This window comes from Doryrhamphus excisus, chromosome 20 (genome assembly GCF_030265055.1).
Source record: "Doryrhamphus excisus isolate RoL2022-K1 chromosome 20, RoL_Dexc_1.0, whole genome shotgun sequence".
Taxonomy (NCBI): Eukaryota; Metazoa; Chordata; class Actinopteri; order Syngnathiformes; family Syngnathidae; genus Doryrhamphus; species Doryrhamphus excisus.
In genome coordinates, this window is record NC_080485.1 from 10,635,433 (window position 1) to 10,653,122 (window position 17,690).

A 17,690-nucleotide genomic window follows, 5' to 3' on the forward strand; every position below is an offset into this window, starting at 1 on the left:
ACAGTCTGCAAGTAATAAAATGTGTCTTTATTAAACAGAATAATATGGGATGTAAACTAAAATATATACAAACGGGAACTGGTGCAGCTACAACAGACTGAATGCCAACATAATGGTCGCTAACTAAATGAGTTTGTCAGTCATATAGACAAAGATAACGTGCAAACTAAACACAAATTACAAGGTCAGTCTTCAGCTTCTGTCACGTTCTGTTGAGAAAACCAAAGTAATGGCGACTTACTGCTTGTATACAACTATGTTATGTATGTCAATGGCTGTGCACTGTCGATGGTTCTGACCATCACGTAGCATACATCTATACAGTTGAACCTCCGTTTTCATCAATAATCCCTTACAATAATATAGTTATACCAACAAAAAACAAAGTGAAATACATATAAATGACAAATTGAAATTGTGATGATTATTTTACCTTCATTGAAGACTTGTTTGGAACACTCACTCTCGTCCATACAAAACCTGAGGCATATTTTACGTCGAAAACAGAGATTCCACTGTATAATGTATTGTAAATCTATCTATACTTGTGCAGGATAAGATGACTCACTGTGAAGAGGAAGACTGTTAGAATCTCCAATTTTGGCGGGAGTCTCTGCCACCTCGTCCTCCATCCCTGCCTCCTCGTCGTCCATCTCTACCACCTCCATCCTTTGGACTGTACATCTCCTTCTCCCTCTTGTGCTTCTCATATCTGTCTGCCATTTGGATCAGTTCCACCGGGATGTCCTGCAATGACATTACATATATTTTTGTCAGAGACAGAGCCAGAAAAAACTGCATTGCAAGAGCAGCGTAAGTTTTAAGTGTGCCGACCTGCCCTGACCGCTCCAGGATGGGAATCAGCTCAGGTGCCATCCTCCAGTCGTCTCTTGTTACCAAGGTAACAGCAGCTCCAGAGCGTCTGGATCATAAAAACATTAGAAATCTTGGAAAAAAGCAGCAAATGAAAACTACAATATGACTAAATTCACACACGTACCCTGCTCGTCCGGTACGACCCACGCGGTGCACATACTCTTCAATGTTTCGCGGAAAGTCAAAGTTGAACACATGTGTGATGTCATGGACATCCAACCCTCGGGATGCCAAGTCTGTTGCTACCAGGATACGAACTCGACCTGGCAGGCACAAAACACCCCCCAAAACAGATATTTTGTTTTGTGTTAAGAAGAGACAAAGCAACAATTTGCTCTCTGGTCGTTTACCCTCTTTAAAGTCCTTGAGTGCCTCCTCCCGATCCCACTGCTCACGGTCGCCATGGAGACTTTGCACAGCCAGACCATTTAGACATATGTCACTGGACAAGTCATCACACCTAAGATTGCACACAAAAGTCAAAGCATCCTATTTCTTTACCACTCTTGCCACCCAAAATCAATATACACAACAATGATGTAATATGCTACAAGTTGTCTGAAGTGCATTTAAAACTAATATCAGTGAATTTATCTGGACTAAAAGAAACTTATTTGATCATTTACGTTGTCCAGTGTCCCTGCAGTGACGATATAGAGTGTGTAACATAAACGGTACACCACACTTACACGATCTTCTTGCCAACAAAGACTAGGACTTTATCCTCGGGCAGCATGTTTCTGATGAAGCCAAAAAGGTAGGACTTTTTGTCTTCTTCATGGACAACCAGCACCGTCTGCTGCACAGTATCTACAGCCTGGGTAAGCCACCACGTACAGACATCGTAAAACATTTCAAGGTATTTGAAATTCACATTCTCGGGCTGTTCTAACTAGGCTGTATGAAAAAAATCTGCTAAACGTGTACTTGTATTTTCAACATTATCTTTACTCACAGCCAAGTCCAAGGTACCAACATATACCATCATGGGATTTTTGAGGTAAGATTTGGCCAGACGTCTCACACCGGTAGGCCAGGTAGCACTGAAATAAGTCATGACAGGTAAGCGAAGGGGGTGAAAATACAGGTAACCTGGAATATTTTATACCTGGTCATTACAGTTTGTCGGTCAGGACGGATGTCAAGCAGAATCTTCATAATTTGGGGTTCGAAGCCCATGTCAAGCATACGGTCTGCTTCATCTAGAACCTTTGTTTCCAAACCATTAGAATAGAACAGAATATGTAAGAATAAATGTGATAGTGTCGATAAACAGCAGCATTGACCAGACACAGACACACACAGCGAACCAAGTAGGTGATGGAGTGAAGACTGATGAGCTCATTCATTTGTAGATCGTTTAGTCGTCCTGGCGTGGCAATCACAATGTCCACGCCGCCTTTCACCTGATTGATTTGACCCCTCCTGTCCCCGCCGCCGTAGATGCAGATGCTGAGAGAAGAGAGCAGCTTGCGTTATTTTAATAGCACATCGTCACTAGTTTATGGAGAGGTGCTGTGCGTCAACATTAGCATTGTGACCTCTTGTAGCCTTTGTAACGATACTTGCTGCACTCCTCTTCAATTTGTAGGGCCAGCTCTCTGGTGGGGGTCAGCACCAACATGCCTGGGCCCTCCCGCTCACAGCGAGGACTAGGAAGGAAGAACACACAGTGAGGACGTTACAATAGTAAAGCTCTGTCTCAACAAATGACCAAAACTTCTGGTACTCACACGGGCTGTCCATCCATGTGGATAAATCCCGGGAGCAGGTAGGCCAATGTCTTCCCTGTTCCCGTCTGAGCGATGGCGATCAGGTCCTCTCCGCTCAGCAGCACCGGCCACGCCTGAGACTGATGAGAGCAATTTTTATGAGACATTTGGGGGCACTTAGAAATCATGGGGCCCTAGGCAATTGCCAGGGTTTGCCTCATGGCAAGTCCGCCTCAGACAGCAACAAAGAAAAGTGTCTGGTTGTCTCTGTAATTAATCATTCCAACACAATGCATTCTGGAAATCGCTTACAAAAACACACCACTAGATGGCACTATTTCCCTGCTAACACCTTATGAGTCTGTCAGGCATTTTCAAAGTGAGTAGATTTATCAAATTTTTTAATAAACTTTTCTCTTTCATTTTACTTTTGTATGAATGTTAAAAAAAAGGCAAAGAACCTTGCCTGTACAGTTAGTAAAGTTGTTTACAACACATTTTCCTATGGGGATATTGCCTCTATACCTGAATGGGGGTTGGCTTGACGAAGCCAACCCGTTCGATGTTCTCCATGATCTCTGGATAAAGTTCAAAGGCTTCCAGAAAGGTCCGACAGGGATTGGGGATGGGGCGCTTCTTCCCGTTGTCTATTAGGTCATCCACAAAAATATTGTTGTTCTCCTTCCTGGGGAGAAACAGTGTTTATGTTTAGTCTTTGCTGCCTTTTTTTGGTGGGGAGATGGGGGGCCTGTCACCCAACACTTGAACATGATGATGATGATGAGCATCACCTCCAGTCACGAACTTCTTCTGATGTGAGGAGGGAAACGCTCTCAGCCTCTGCATAAAATTTTTTCTTCATGGGTGGCAAGTCTGGAAGAATATTAATATGTCAAAGACAACCACAATGTATCCTACCGGGCTTCTAGTATCTGTTTAAAACACTATATGTGTAGTACCATATTTGCGCACCATGAGTATAGAGATGAAACATATACACACGTACAGTGGCCAAATATATTGCAATCACATATATATGCATATATTTAATAACTTCCACCTTGCATCAAACATGGACTCCAAAATAATGCACCTTTCCACTTCAACTCTTCATACTTCTGCTTGTTCTCTCGAATGCTGCTCCAGTCTATGGACACACGTGGCGGGGCAACATGCGAAGCCTCTAATTGTGAACTGGACCAGACGGAACCGGCCCTTTCGCCTCCAGCCCCTCCTCTTGCATAGCCTCCTCCTCTTGAGGAAGCTGGGAGACACATTCAGAATTAAATTTCATAGTAAACCATATAGTATCATATAGTTTATAAAACTCACCACTGTGGAATCGAGAGTTGCTGTCTGCCACCAGCTCTTCTATCATCTCTTTGGCTTTCTGCTGGGCAACAGGAGGTCCAAGGATGACCACCTGGCCCTCATACTCTCCCTTATTGATCTACAACGTCGGCAAAGTTTATAAGCTTTTTAATGCAATTATTGAACATTTCATGGAAAAGAACTACATCGCAAAAAGAAAACGGGACAGAATGGTGACTGCAAATGGTCCCTGGGGTTCATGCATTGGACACCGCTAGGCCTGACACGATAACAAATTTTGGTGATTGTGTTGGACCGATATTCACTAATTTGGTCATTTTTTAAAAAAACTAAACAAATTGAGCCATGAAATGGTGCACAAGTGTAGTGTTCCTGTGTGAGGCATACCTTATTGCTGTAGCTACGAATCACGGAGCATCACCACGTCAGACACATGCAGCAACACAACGGGTGGATAAAAACAGACAATACACTACCAACGTATAATGCAGAATATTAACCAACTACTATCTGAGCTTTTTTTTTTTTTTAAACAAAAACTGTACAGCAAAGCACTCGGGGAAACAGGAAGTTCTCCCAGAGATGCTACATCATATATATCATCTTTGTTAAGAAGAAAAAAACAACTTTAATAAAACCTCCACACTCAGTTACAGTATGTAGTGTAGCTAAACGATTGTAGGGGTCATTAGTGAGAAGATGCTCACTCTCTTCTGTATTCATTTCATATAGAACCAATGCACACAGACAGCTGCAGAGTGAACCCCCTTGTCATCTAGCCGTTGCAGCACAGACAGACTAACATATGACGCAGACCTGCATACACATCTATGTCAATTTATCGAGGGCTCATAATTATCAACCTAGTCTGATATATCCATTATCGTGACAGGCCTAGACACTAATGTAAGTCATGATATGCTAAGCAGTTAAATATATTTCAAGTAAAAAAAGCCTATATTTCAATCTTGTGTTATAGGTTGGAAAAACAACTATTGTTCAGGGTTTTTTTGCGCATTACTGTGACTAATACAGTGGAACTGGTTTATGTCTGACTGACTAACTGAAACTGAACCTAGCCATGGCTTGCACATTTACTTGTGACTTTTGCAATAGACATAATGACAATGGATGATCAATGGACTATTAAACCTATGGCCGTTTTTTCGAATGGTTTTCCTCCATTTGTGTGTACATTTGTTTAATCCTTGAGGATTTTTGTATATTTTATCCAACAGAGCTTCTGTAATTTGCTTGTACCTTGCGCATGTGATATAAAATGTGTAAATCTATATGATCTATGAAAAAAATAATAGGTGCATTTTCTAAGTTGTAGCAGTAGAATCCATGTTAATATTGCCATTTAGTTTGAGGCTACTTTGCACTGAACAGGAAGTCACTGTGTGTACATGCTCTGTATCTTGATTTCATAGGACCCTAATTATGTTGCTGGCTTACATAAAATATTGAAGTTATCATTTCTACAACACATGGACACATAACCGAACCCATTGTTCACAAAAAAGTATATTTTGGGGTATTTTAGTCAACTAAAGTGTTTGACATGTGCACCTCTACTTTAGACACAAGAACTTGTCAACTTGCCTTTATACTTGCACCAGTATTCTCCTCTAGTTCACGGATTTTAGCTCCTCCACGGCCTTTAAGACAATTACAAGTCATTAGAACAACTGTGGGATTTGTAAATACAAATAAAAAAACGGAAATAACCAAGCTAGCAAAGATTAGCTTAGCTAACCTAGCTAGCTGGTCACCACAAATACATTCAGATTTCGCGTAAATTCCTGCAATTTTCATGAATAAAAAAAACCAAACAAACACACATACCGATGATTCTCCCCACCATGCCATTTTCCACGGTGATAGTGACGGCAGAGTCTGACTTGTCAGCCCCCAAAAAACGCCGTCCAGTGTTTCGTCGCTCAGAGCTCCGGTTAAAAAAGCGGCCTTCATTTAGCCCACTTTGGCAGTCAAGTCTCCCGCCACCATTGTCCTCTCCACTCTGCTGCCGAGCTCCGAATTTATTTCTATTGCGTACACCGAACGAAACATTTCCATTTTGAGGAACGTCAGTCGGAGGCTTCCATTTAGTCGGAGTCAGTTTAGCTGCGTTCTCGTCGCCGTCCTCCTCCCAGTCCGACATTTTCCATTCAGTTCTGAAGAAGCTAGCGAGCTAATACACCTGTAAGGACCTAACCGTCAATCAAGATGATGCTTTCAAAGCCCCTTGGAAATCTCGCATATATTAATTTATTGGCAAAAACACACAAAAAACAAACAAACCCACAATCAACATCCATTTAAAGTTTCAATTTTATTTAAGAATGACAAAAAAATCATTTTGCGTTTCTCATCCAGAGAATATATATAATATGCACTTGTAATAAATTAATTTCAACGTAAAAAGAGTGTTAACATTGACAAGCGTTTTTAAGGCCTGCTGTGTAATAAATTACGTTCTAGCAGTAGAGAGCGGAAATGCATTATGAGAATAAAGAAACAAATCAGTGGAGAGCTATGTGTGTTAACTGGATTGACACCTTATAGCCAAATTAGTACAAGAGATATACAACTAAACAAACAAATATGGCATGAAAGATGGGCACCGTTAACAGGTTCTAAACACAATCATTAATGCGTTAATTCTTACTTAATGAGCCTCCTGCTTCACTTTTTTGCTGACCTCTTATCATATGAAGCCAAAGTCATCAGTCAACAGCAACATTAATCCTACAAATTAACCACATTTTCAGGCTCTCGCTGTGCTTTTATATTGCATCGTATAACAGTAAATCAAGATCGGAGTCTAAATAGAGTATATCATTGACTGACCTGCTTGAAATTAATGTTAAGTTTTGTTCAAAACAAGTTGTGACACTTTTTTAAAATACATTTAAGACTATCATGATGGTAAACCTGCACTTCTAATGAAATCTGGAAAAATACATTTTTTTTTAAAAACAGGAAACAGACTTGTGATGAAAATTCAGGACATTTTTGACAAGTCTTGAACCATTTTTACAACAAAAAGGGCAACATTTCATCCTTGGTACAGTTTTTTTCCAACCAGAATGCGTTAGAAATTTAAAGAATCGCATAAAAAGCTAAAACAGTGAGAAGTACCGTGTTTAATTTGACTTTATTATTATTATTTCCAACTGATGGAAGCATTGGCTGGTTCCATTGGATTCAGCCCACTATTATTATTGTATATATTATATATATTATGCACATGGTGCTAGCAGCACCCAATATAGGGGTTGTCCAAAGAGCTTTGTTGTGAAATTCTAATCTTTCTAGTGTTTTTATCTGCTATCAAATGAAGAAAATAAGAATATAATGTGACGATGCTGGGGACAACATGCATAGAACTCTTTTTAAGCAAGTTACAGACATGCAGCATCCACCGTGCATTACCCATTAAAGGTTGCTCAAGGGCTGATTTTTGTGTCAAAAAAGTGAGCAGCCATCACTTATGCGGTAAACAAACACACTGAGATGATTGTGACATGCGACCATGATTATTTTCTTAGTATTAATAAATTGTTTGACCGCATGATAATTTGGTAAAAATACTGGAATATAAGCTAATGAATGAAACGGTGAAAGTGACACTTATTTTCATTTTTCTTCTCATCCAGTTTCGATCTAAATTTATCCTAAATATGTAAATGAATCTGTTTTTTTTTTTTGCCTGACTTTCATATTTTTTGTGTATTTTTTGTAAAGCAAACTTGGTGAAATATGATGAAAAAGTAGTACATTCAAGGCAAACAAGTTCATTTCCTGTAATAATGTTTTAAAGTGGCCTCCTTATGAATGGCATACAGTGACTGTGTGTGTGTGTGGGGACAGGGGGGCGGGGGGCGGGGGACGGGGGGTGGGGGTGGTGGATCAGGCCAGTTGGACATGTGGCGACTGACTAAGGAAGTCTGATGTTTCCTTGGAGAGAGCAGCAGCCTCGTCCACAGTGTGCGACAGGTGTATTGGACCCTTGGCGGGGTCCTGGGCCAGGAAGTCCAAATGCCGTTCAGGGGTGTCCCCTTGCAGTTTGTGCTCACTGATAAAGAGTTCTCTCGCATCCCAGTCGCTGAGGTCACTGCGAGCGTGTTCGCTACTGTGGCCCGTGGCCCGGTTGCTGGAAGGCTGACTAAGATTGTGCATGGAGAGGGACTTTCCGAGAGTGTTCCCCCCCAAGTCTGGGGGCGCCACGTCTGGGCTCGGTGACAGCAGCAGCAGGGGGTCCACCTCCAGACTCATGTGTCTCCTCCAGGCCGCCTCGGATTTGGCGCAGTGCTTCTCCCGGAGTTGAGCGTTCCCTGGCTGGCTGTCCACTTCAGCACCGGCTCCCACGATAACAGAGGGACTCGGACTCCCCCTGTGTGCCAGCACTCCGTCTGTTATATCATCTGGGACGGGGTCAGCAAGGCAGCGCAGGTGGGATGGGTGCATCACAGGAGGCAACTGGAGTGTAAACCCCCCTGACGGAGGAGGCGGAGGAGGCAGGTCAGGGAAGTGCGCCCTCCTGGTGCTGTTAGGGGTGACCAGGGTGGGGTAAGGGCTATCAGGGGGCAGCAGTGGCGATGGGGAGAGCGAAGCGGTGGACGGCGGGTAGGATGGAGGGGCCGAATCCGGCGGGCCATCGTCGTCGACGGGCGCTAAGATGAGCCGTAGTCCTCTCGGGTTTGAGTTGGTGTCGCCCCCGCTTCCTTGCGGGGAGGGCGGGTCCCGGTCCATGATGGAGGTCTGGTAATCGGAGTCGTGATGTTGGTCCAGTTCGAAAAGCGGCAGCGAGGAGAGAGCGAGAGCAGAGGGACCTTTCTGGAGGACTTGGCGGTAAACATCCAGCAAAGAATCCAGCTTGGACTCGATAGAGGACACCTGAAAGCAAAACATTCATTAACATCAATGAATGTGTTTTTTCCAGCCATACTGACACCTAGTGTCAGTATATAGGTATTGCTTAACCTTCCTCTTGTGTTAGTTTTCTGGTATCATCTCTTTTGTTAATGGGTCGGTTTTGACCCGTGTATTAAATCAGCTATAAAATACACTAAAAACAATAAGTTACCATCAAATTTACTTCTTAGGCTTCCTCATTCATTGAAAATGTTGGTTTTTATACTTTTGTTGTGGGCATGGAGGCCTTTTTTTTGTCATTATACCCCTCCATTTCAATTTCCGAAAATAGTAAAATGAACCTCAAAAGAATCATATTAATAAATTTAATTCTTTTGTTACCTGGCAATTACTGAGGGCTATAGAACATATGTATCTCTTAAAGCAATTAGTTTGATTTATTTTCTCATTTTAGTATTAATCACTAAAGAAACATCTATGGTGTTCGGGTCAATTTTGACCCATATATATTAATGTCGGCGGCACAGTGGTCGAGTGGTTAGCGCGCAGACCTCACAGCTAGGAGACCAGGGTTCAATTCCACTCGAATACAAAATTCTCCCTCATTGTTTCTCATTGAGCTGTATGTTATTTGATGACATTTATACTTGTATTATCATTACATTAATTATTATGCATTTATTATGGCTTCTGGGCTGCACAATTCATATCTAGGCCTCACTACGAAGAGCCCCAAGTTCAATTCCACCCTCAGTCATCTCTGTGTGGAGTTTGCATAGTTCTCCCCGTGCATGCGTGGGTTTTCTCCGGGTACTCCGGTTTCCTCCCACATTCCAAAAACATGCTAGGTTAATTGGCGACTCCAAATTGTCCATAGGTATGAATGTGAGTGTGAATGGTTGTTTGTCTATATGTGCCCTGTGATTGACTGGCCACCAGTCCACCAGGGTGTACCCCGCCTCTCGCCCGAAGACAGCTGGGATAGGCTCCAGCACCCTTGTGACGATAAGCAGTAGAAAATTAATGAATTAATATATTAATGTCAGAAAAAGGTAGAAACATTTATTGTTTTCAGCAACAGAACTTTAGTATAAACTGAAATCAAAAAGCAGAACAGGTCCAGATCTTGGTTCACTGTACTTCTTGCCATTCTTTCCATGATCCAAATTTTAAATGTGAAATCAAATAAGTGAAATGAGAATCCCCTGAAGCTTACATGATGAAAAAAGGAGCTGGTTGTCATTGTGTTGGCTAATTGTACACTTATGATTTCAGTTGAGGCTCAAAATATTGCTTTATAGTCATATTATTATAACCGGGTCGAAACCGACCCTAACAATACAGTGGTCATAATTTCAACCAGACCATTTTAAAATGTAGTAAAAATTATTATTTTTTGTTTTATTTTGTTAAAGTAGAGTTTCCTGACAAAGTCAAAAAGACTTGATGCAATAAACAAATGTTATGTGATTTTTTTTATGCATTAAAATGTAAAATGGGTCTTTGCCGACCCTAACACAAGAGGAGGGTTGAATTCTTCTGGGTGTTCCAGTTTAGACGTTTTTTTTTCCTCACCTGCCTCTCCACCTTACACACACGACCCAGCATACTCATGCCCTCGTGAGGATCTCCATCTGGGTTCAGTTTGTCCCTCAGCTTCTTATCCACAGGAATTTGGCCTTTTCCAAGGATCTGATCCACTCTGGTGGACATACAAACACACACACACACACATTGGAGTTACCACATTGGGAAAAAACTGGTCATGGAAGTCGGCGGCACGCACGCACGCCACTTTGTGTCAGGCTGAAGAGCACACCTAAAGTAGGATGTTAGGATTAGTAGAAAAATAAAAAGAAAAAGGGAGGGGGGGGGGCGTCATCGATTGCATTATTGCTGTTACAGGTTAAAGAGCGCTCAATGTTGAGCTTCAAATATGCATCTTCACACATTCGACACAAACATGAGTTGAATGACAATATTGACAATATTATCCTGTTGAGGAGTAAAGTCAAATATGCACTTGGTTTAAATGACACAACAAATAGCCAGCTTCATTTAAAAATCCCATATTATAATATTTTTCTTTTGAAATAAGTCCCTTATCCCACACTAGTACATTTGAAGTGAAATAAGCCAATTTAAAAATGTTTTTAGTACGCTTAAATGGGATCACATCATTTTGTGTGTCTGTAGCTTTAATGCAAATGAGCGGTATTTGTCCATGCCAGCCCCCAACAGAGAGTGGGTCTCCAAGAACCAATATTGTGCACTTTATCCACTTGTTATCTATGCAGTACACTGTAACTTTGCACTTAATAGATATTATAGATGCCATATGTCAACAATGTAATATTAACTTTCTTTTGTTTCTTTGTTTTTTCCTTTTAATTGTGGAAATTGTTTTAATTCTGTAAAGCACTTTGTGTTGCATTTCTTTGCAGGAAAAGTGCTATACAAATAAAGTTGATTTGATTTGATACCAAAGACGGATTTGTTTTCTTTTCAAAGCGACCACTCACACCCAAAGATTATTTTTATGTTGTTTACATTGTTTTGCGCTAAAGGCAAAAAGAGGTGATGATGTAACTCCACAATAGAATACACATACACAGGAAATCATAGATTTAAAAAGTGATAATAAAAAAAATAATCAAAGTTTCACACAATTATCTTTAAAAGTTATTTAAAAAAATTATCTGTAACATGTTACTGTTAGACCATCATTAAAAAGTCACTTCTGTATAATACGGGATCTTTAAAGACTGACGACACATATACACACCATTGAGCAACATTCAAACACAACCTATAGGGCCGTAATCATGGAGACCATCTAATGCAGCAAGCGGGATCTCTGTGCATGTTAGTATACATAAATGACAATAATCAATATCACAGCGAAACAATGAAAGCCTCCCCAGGTGGTTGGAGTCGAACAGGATCCGCCAACCTTATCGTTTCCACACATAAAATGCAACATTCCCATCAATCTCTGCTGTTCGGCGACACCGTGTACATGCAGATGCAAACTGCAACCATCTGGTAGGGCGGGTTAATAAGTCATCACTGAGTTGCATCCATGATGCAACACTGGAGTGTTTGTGGGGAGCTAACAAAGCTAGCAAAAAAAAAAAAAAAGGAGGGATAATAAAAAATAAAAGGCAACCCTGAGCCTGTGCTCTTCTTCTTGTTGGCGTAATAGTAATGCAGAGCGGGGGAGGACATGTTCCTGAGTCGACTACTCAAGACGGGACCAGAACCTGCTGCATTGGCTAGTCTGGAGACAGGAGAAAGACCGAGTCAGATGCAGGACTTTGAATAAAACAAGTCCAAGTGTCGCTAATCACATAGAAAGCCTTTAATGAGAAGGATAAACTAACCAAAAAAAAAAAACACCATCCACCTTACAAACCACAGATGCACAATAAAATGAGATCCAATAGAATTCTTTGACTTATTATCACATACTACAGTATTAATTGTAACTGTACCCTAGAAACCGCCCATGAATGATACGGGAAAAGGCCGAAATGATACTGTGTCAAAGCCCAGGGCAGTGATACTGATAAAATATAGAGTTTAACCATGTCCAGTATCAGCCCCCGTAGCTGTCCACTCAGAGCGCGCTGCTCTGGTATCGTGCCCGTGAAACAACCAATCAGAGAACAGCACACGAGTGCTTAGTGCCTAGTGCTTCTCCAGTCACCAAAAAAACCCAAACTTGATTAATGGAACTTTAATTGTCAGACATTGATAAGATAAGACTGTTGATAAAATATTATTGTTGAAATATTTTTGCAATTGTTGTGTTTACACTGTTTAGATATAATACATGTAATAAACTGAACATTTTCTGGAAACAAAATGGTCTTTTGATTAAATAGTACATGATAATAAGCTCATGATTAAATACAGTAAATCTCGGATATATCGGATTCGATTGTTCCCACTGGTTTTGTCCGATATAAGCGAAATCCGTTATATGCGTATACCGGAAAATGTCCGTTTTACGCATATATCGGATTTATATCCGGTATATGCGTAAATCGGATTTTATCCGTTATAAAAAGGCACTTCTATGTTTCCAATGTACCTGGACGCGCAGGCAACGCTGCAAATGACGTCGTATAGCGGCCTGTCACAATTCGGCGAATCGGAGCGCCACGGTGCGGCCATCCGATATATGCGAGGGAAATTTAATGGAAATGCATTGGAACGGGACTGGAGATTTTGTCCGAAATAGGCGAAATCCGTGATAAAAAATCCGATATATGCAATGAAAAATTGATTCTTTTTTATCTGTCCGTTGTGAGCGAATTTCCGATATATCCGAGTCCGATATATCCGAGGTTTACTGTATCACCTAAGTTGTGATTTTGAGATCTCATTATATTATGCATGTGTACTTAATGCTGTAAAAGCATTGGAACGCTATTTGACATTAGTCTTGTGTTAGTTTGAAGGGGAGCAGCGAGTGAGCGAGCAAGATGGGGCAGGGCGGGGCGGGTCTAACCCCGGTGCTGAGGACTTCCTCCTCGCCTGACTGTAATATAAATGCAGCGACGGGGAGGAAAAGGTCTTGACACGCCTGTTGAGCGGCCTCGGAGCGGGCCCGACTACAGTGTCCAGTCTGAGGTAAGAGAGAAAGACACGTACCACACAAAAAAAGTGCATCAAAAGTGGCTTCAAATGTGGAGGCGAGGATATCCGGTTGGTGAGACACATAAAAATAGAGGACCCATAAATGTGTTCTGACCTGGTCTGAAGGCTCTTGATGCGACACAGCATATCCAAGTGTCCCGCAGAGTACTGTTCTATGACATCCTTCACGTCGTACGGACGCAGCGTCTCCTTGAACTTCTTCTTGGCCACGTGGAACCTCATGATCCTGCACAATAAACACATAATACATAATACATAAACACATAATAAGTACATGAAGTCAACTTGCATCCAGTAGTCTTCCACAAGTACTTCAAAAATGTTACCCCTCCATCATGATAAGAGTGAGTAGATGTAATGTATCCATTTATCCATCTTCTACTTATCCGAGGTTGGGTCAGTGGTCTAAACAGGGACCCAGGTCAGTGTCCTGGGTCTTCCCCAAGGCCTCCTACCGGTCGAATGTCTCCTGATCACCTTCCCAGGGAGGAGTCTGGGAGGCATCCTGACCAGATGCCCAAACCAACTCTGGCTCCTCTCAATACAGAGGAGCAGCGAGTGAGTTTCTCGCAGATGACAGTGCTTCTCACCTTATCTCTAAGCCCCCCCCCCCCAGCCACCCAATAGAGAAAACTCATAATGGCCGCTTGGACCCGCGATCTTGGTTGTCCTTTTGGTCACGATCCAAAGCGAGTGGTTCACTTCTTTTTACAAAACAGAGAGAGTTTCATTCATTCATTTTCTACCGCTTATCCTCACGAGGGCCGCGGGGGTGCTGGAGCCTATCCCAGCTGTCTATGAGCGAGAGGCGGGGTACACCCTGGACTGGTCTCCAGCCAATCACCAATCAATGACTCCAATATTTCATCAGAAAAAAAAGTTTGTTTCTACATTTTTCTGTTCTTTAGTAATCAGCAGTAAAACATAGGTAAGTTTCAGGAAAATATCAGTTGCCAACTAAAAAAGGGAGACATTTTCCATTTTCTTTTCCTCATTCGGGTTGCGGGGGTATGCTAGAGCCTATACCAGCTGACTTCAGGCGAGAGGCAGGGTATACCCTGGACTGGTGGCCAGCCAATCACAGGGCACATATAGACAAACAACCATTCACACTCACATTCATACCTATGGACAATTTGGAGTCGCTAATTAACCTAGCATGTTTTTGAAATGTGGGAGGAAACCCACGCATGCATGGGGAGAACATGCAAACTTCACACAGACATGGGCGAGAGTGGAATCGAACTCGTGTTTCCTAGCTGTGAGGCCTGTGTGCTAACCACTTGACTACCATGCAGCCTAAGAGAGTTTCAAAACTTTGCCTGAATAGTAATTAGAGCAAATAAGTCAAGGTGGCACGGTGGTCGAGTGGTTAGCGCCCAGACCTCACAGCTAGGAGACCAATTCCACCCTCGGCCATGTCTGTGTGGAGTTTGCATGTTCTCTGTGTGCATGCGTGGGTTTTCTCCGGGTACTCCGGTGTACCCCACCGCTCGCCCAAAGACAGCTGGGATAGGTTCCAGCACCCCCGTGAGCCTTGTGAGGAAAAGCGGTAGAAAATGAATGAATGAATGAAGTAAATAATGAGGAAATAAATGAACAGACTAAAAAAATTAAATTAGAGGTGTATTTATGAACATCAGTAACATGGACGTAAAGATGTAAGGACAGCAAGCAACCATAAGAGGGCAGCAACAACATTTCAAAAGCAAGAACGGGGTGCAGTGTGGGGGGGGGGGGTTGAGCCATCAGTGTCGGAGGGGAACAAAGCAAACATTGTTGCAATATCAGATAACTCCATCAGTGTCAAAGAAGACACTAAAGCCCCCCCCCCCCCAGCATCCAAACGTGAGTCGTATTTCCTGCGTGAATAATATTGATACAGGTAAGCTGATCTACACTTGTTCGTCATCCCTCCCCGGTGGGTGGCGCTTCCCTACAGTTGCCTGCCTTTCCCACCGTCTGAGTGAAAACAGCGGCGACAGATGACCCTCAGTTATAACAGTTCCCACCGGGGGAGACGGCACCAAAACCTCAACCCGACACCCTGGGAAAGGCCTGAGGTCTGGCTGCCCATGGAGGCCTGCTGGGTGGGCAGGCAAGGTGGGGCTGGTACCCCACCAGCTCTTCTCAAACCCTGGTTAGGACAACATGAGAACAATACATTGGCACTTCCTGGATGGACTATTTACTACTAAAGTACAGAGGAAGACCTTTACATGCCATTTATATTATATTATATTATATTCTGCACGGAGGTCGAGTGGTTAGTGCGCAGACCTCACAGCTAGGAGACCAGGGTTCAATTCCACCCTCGGCCATCTCTGTGTGGAGTTTGCATGTTCTCCCCGTGCATGCGTGGGTTTTCTCCAGGTACTCCGGTTTCCTCCCACATTCCAAAAACATGCTAGGTTAATTGGCGACTCCAAATTGTCCATAGGTATGAATGTGAGTGTGAATGGTTGTTTGTCTATATATGCCCTGTGATTGGCTGGCCACCAGTCCAGGGTGTACCCCGCCTCTCGCCCAAAGACAGCTGGGATAGCCTCCAGCAACCCCCGCGACCCTCGTGAAGAAAAAGCGGTAGAAAATGAATGAATGAATGAATATTCTATTCTATTAAAAGGTGCTAAAACCAACCCGTTGTAAGTCAATACATGCTAGCAAAGCATCTGTATCTTAGCTTTGTGTTCTAGGTGATAAAGCAATGTAATATCTAAAATCTCAATAATAACAAACATTATAGAATATGCCTATTAAAAAACAAACCGCAGACCAAAAATGGCCCCTGGGGCCGCACTCTGGACACCCCCGCCTGAATTGATATATTCATCAAACAGAAGTTGTCCCAGGGTCCTTAGCTATCCCCGAATCTTAATTCTTCATCTTAGTAAGATGTTGCGGACAATTGCATGCTTCCAACTTTGTGATCAAACAAGCAGTAACACCCAAACACAGAAATAATACAAAACCAAACACACACACACACACACACACATAAGAAAATAAATTCAATGAGAAAATGAAATTAAAAATGGATGCTGCCATCACATAAAACCTATAGGAACAAAAACAAATGTGTAAGAAAAATGCTGCAAATGCAAACAGAAGTTAGCCAGACAACCTGAGGGATAACTTCTGAAGAAAGTTGGCGCACTTTCGAAAAGCTATATTCAACAGTTGGCTGTAATACTTCACAATTTATAGAGCAACTGATGGCTAATGTTAGCTAGAATAAAGATGACGAGCCAAATGGACACACGCCAGCATGTGTCCAAATTCTTTTTTTTACCATTTTTTTTACCACCAATGCAGTTGCAATGGAGGAATTCAGATGTGAACAATATGTGGATTTGCTTGCACTTTGTTCTTCGTCATGAGAATTGAATGATGATGAAGAAATGGGGGGGGGGGGGGGGGGGGGCAGGAGGGACAAACATTGTACCACCAGGGTGCCGTTTCAATGGACGTTCATCTGTCTGTTAGCTCAACAACACAACTGTGCACAGCAGCGTGAAACCTCTCGAGAACACAAACAGAGGAGGAAATATATACTTTAAAAACATATATATATATATATCAGTCCTTGTATTCATGGAAAATATTAGCATTCAGCAGATTGATAATACATTAATGGGTATATGGCAGGGTACACCCTGGACTGGTGGCCAGCCAATCACAGGGCACATATAGACAAACAACCATTCACACTCACATTCATACCTATGGACAATTTGGAGTCGCCAATTAACCTAGCATGTTTTTGGAATGTGGGAGGAAACCGGAGTACCCGGAGAAAACCCACGCATGCACGGGGAGAAAATGCAAACTTCACACAGAGATGGCCGAGGGTGGAATCAAACTATGGTCTCCTAACTGTGTAGCCTGCGCGCTAACCAGTTCACCACTGTGCAGCCTGGTATTGAAATTATATCACTGAATTAATTATAACAACAATTTAAAATTTGTGCCGGTCTCTCTGTGGAGTTTTTGTCCGGTTTCCTCCCACTTATATTTGAGAACCACGACTAATTGTTTAATCAGCTTGTCAACCCACTGGAAATCCCAGGTCAGTACATATAACAGCATAACAATCTAACTATGTATCTCACTATGAACACTAAACTCATCACACAGCAACTTAACTGATACATATACCAATGCAAGTTTACAACGGGGGCATGGGGGACTAAAGCTTTCCCATAATGCACTGCACCTGAGCAA

General features: G+C 42.3%; 2 protein-coding genes across 4 annotated transcripts in view; both read right to left on the minus strand.

Annotated features, from left to right (window-relative positions):
* Window positions 1–6: 6 nt before the first annotated feature.
* ddx43 (DEAD (Asp-Glu-Ala-Asp) box polypeptide 43) lies at window positions 7–6,142 on the minus strand. Of its 3 annotated transcripts, XR_009120325.1 has the most exons (18): window positions 5,769–6,142; window positions 5,526–5,581; window positions 3,921–4,038; window positions 3,682–3,852; window positions 3,380–3,461; window positions 3,114–3,273; window positions 2,610–2,728; window positions 2,418–2,528; window positions 2,187–2,328; window positions 1,985–2,085; window positions 1,832–1,919; window positions 1,566–1,693; window positions 1,227–1,336; window positions 1,001–1,139; window positions 835–922; window positions 569–747; window positions 434–480; window positions 7–209 (listed from the first exon to the last, which is right to left on the minus strand). XR_009120325.1 is itself a non-coding variant. In XM_058058018.1 (17 exons), the coding sequence occupies exons 1-16, from the start codon at window positions 6,082–6,084 to the stop codon at window positions 586–588; spliced, it is 2,031 nt and encodes a 676-aa protein (XP_057914001.1). In that variant the 5' UTR covers window positions 6,085–6,142; the 3' UTR covers window positions 7–209; window positions 569–585. The 3 variants fall into 3 exon arrangements, 2 of the variants coding, with proteins under 2 accessions (XP_057914001.1, XP_057914000.1); XM_058058018.1 differs by lacking the exon at window positions 434–480 and having other exon boundaries at window positions 3,921–3,978; XM_058058017.1 differs by lacking the exon at window positions 434–480.
* Window positions 6,143–6,240: 98 nt separating this feature from the next.
* kcnq5a (potassium voltage-gated channel, KQT-like subfamily, member 5a) overlaps window positions 6,241–17,690 on the minus strand; it is an 80,359-nt gene continuing 68,909 nt past the window's right edge. Inside the window, exons 15-19 of the mRNA XM_058058024.1 lie at window positions 13,561–13,692; window positions 13,318–13,434; window positions 11,971–12,081; window positions 10,377–10,503; window positions 6,241–8,822 (exon numbers count right to left, since the gene is read on the minus strand). Of these exons, the coding sequence (XP_057914007.1) occupies window positions 7,836–8,822; window positions 10,377–10,503; window positions 11,971–12,081; window positions 13,318–13,434; window positions 13,561–13,692 (1,474 nt within the window). The 3' untranslated portion in view covers window positions 6,241–7,835. The remainder of the gene's footprint in view (window positions 8,823–10,376; window positions 10,504–11,970; window positions 12,082–13,317; window positions 13,435–13,560; window positions 13,693–17,690) is intronic.

Bases quoted from the DNA above. Each gene is read 5' to 3' on its own strand.
- ddx43 (XM_058058017.1), bottom strand. From the start codon at position 6,084: ATGTCGGACTGGGAGGAGGACGGCGACGAGAACGCAGCTAAACTGACT. The intron at 2,086-2,186 runs GTTCGCTGTGTG...TTGGAAACAAAG, and splicing joins TTCACTCCATCACCTACTTG to GTTCTAGATGAAGCAGACCG. The intron at 748-834 runs GTCGGCACACTT...ATGTCATTGCAG, and splicing joins TCCTGGAGCGGTCAGGGCAG to GACATCCCGGTGGAACTGAT.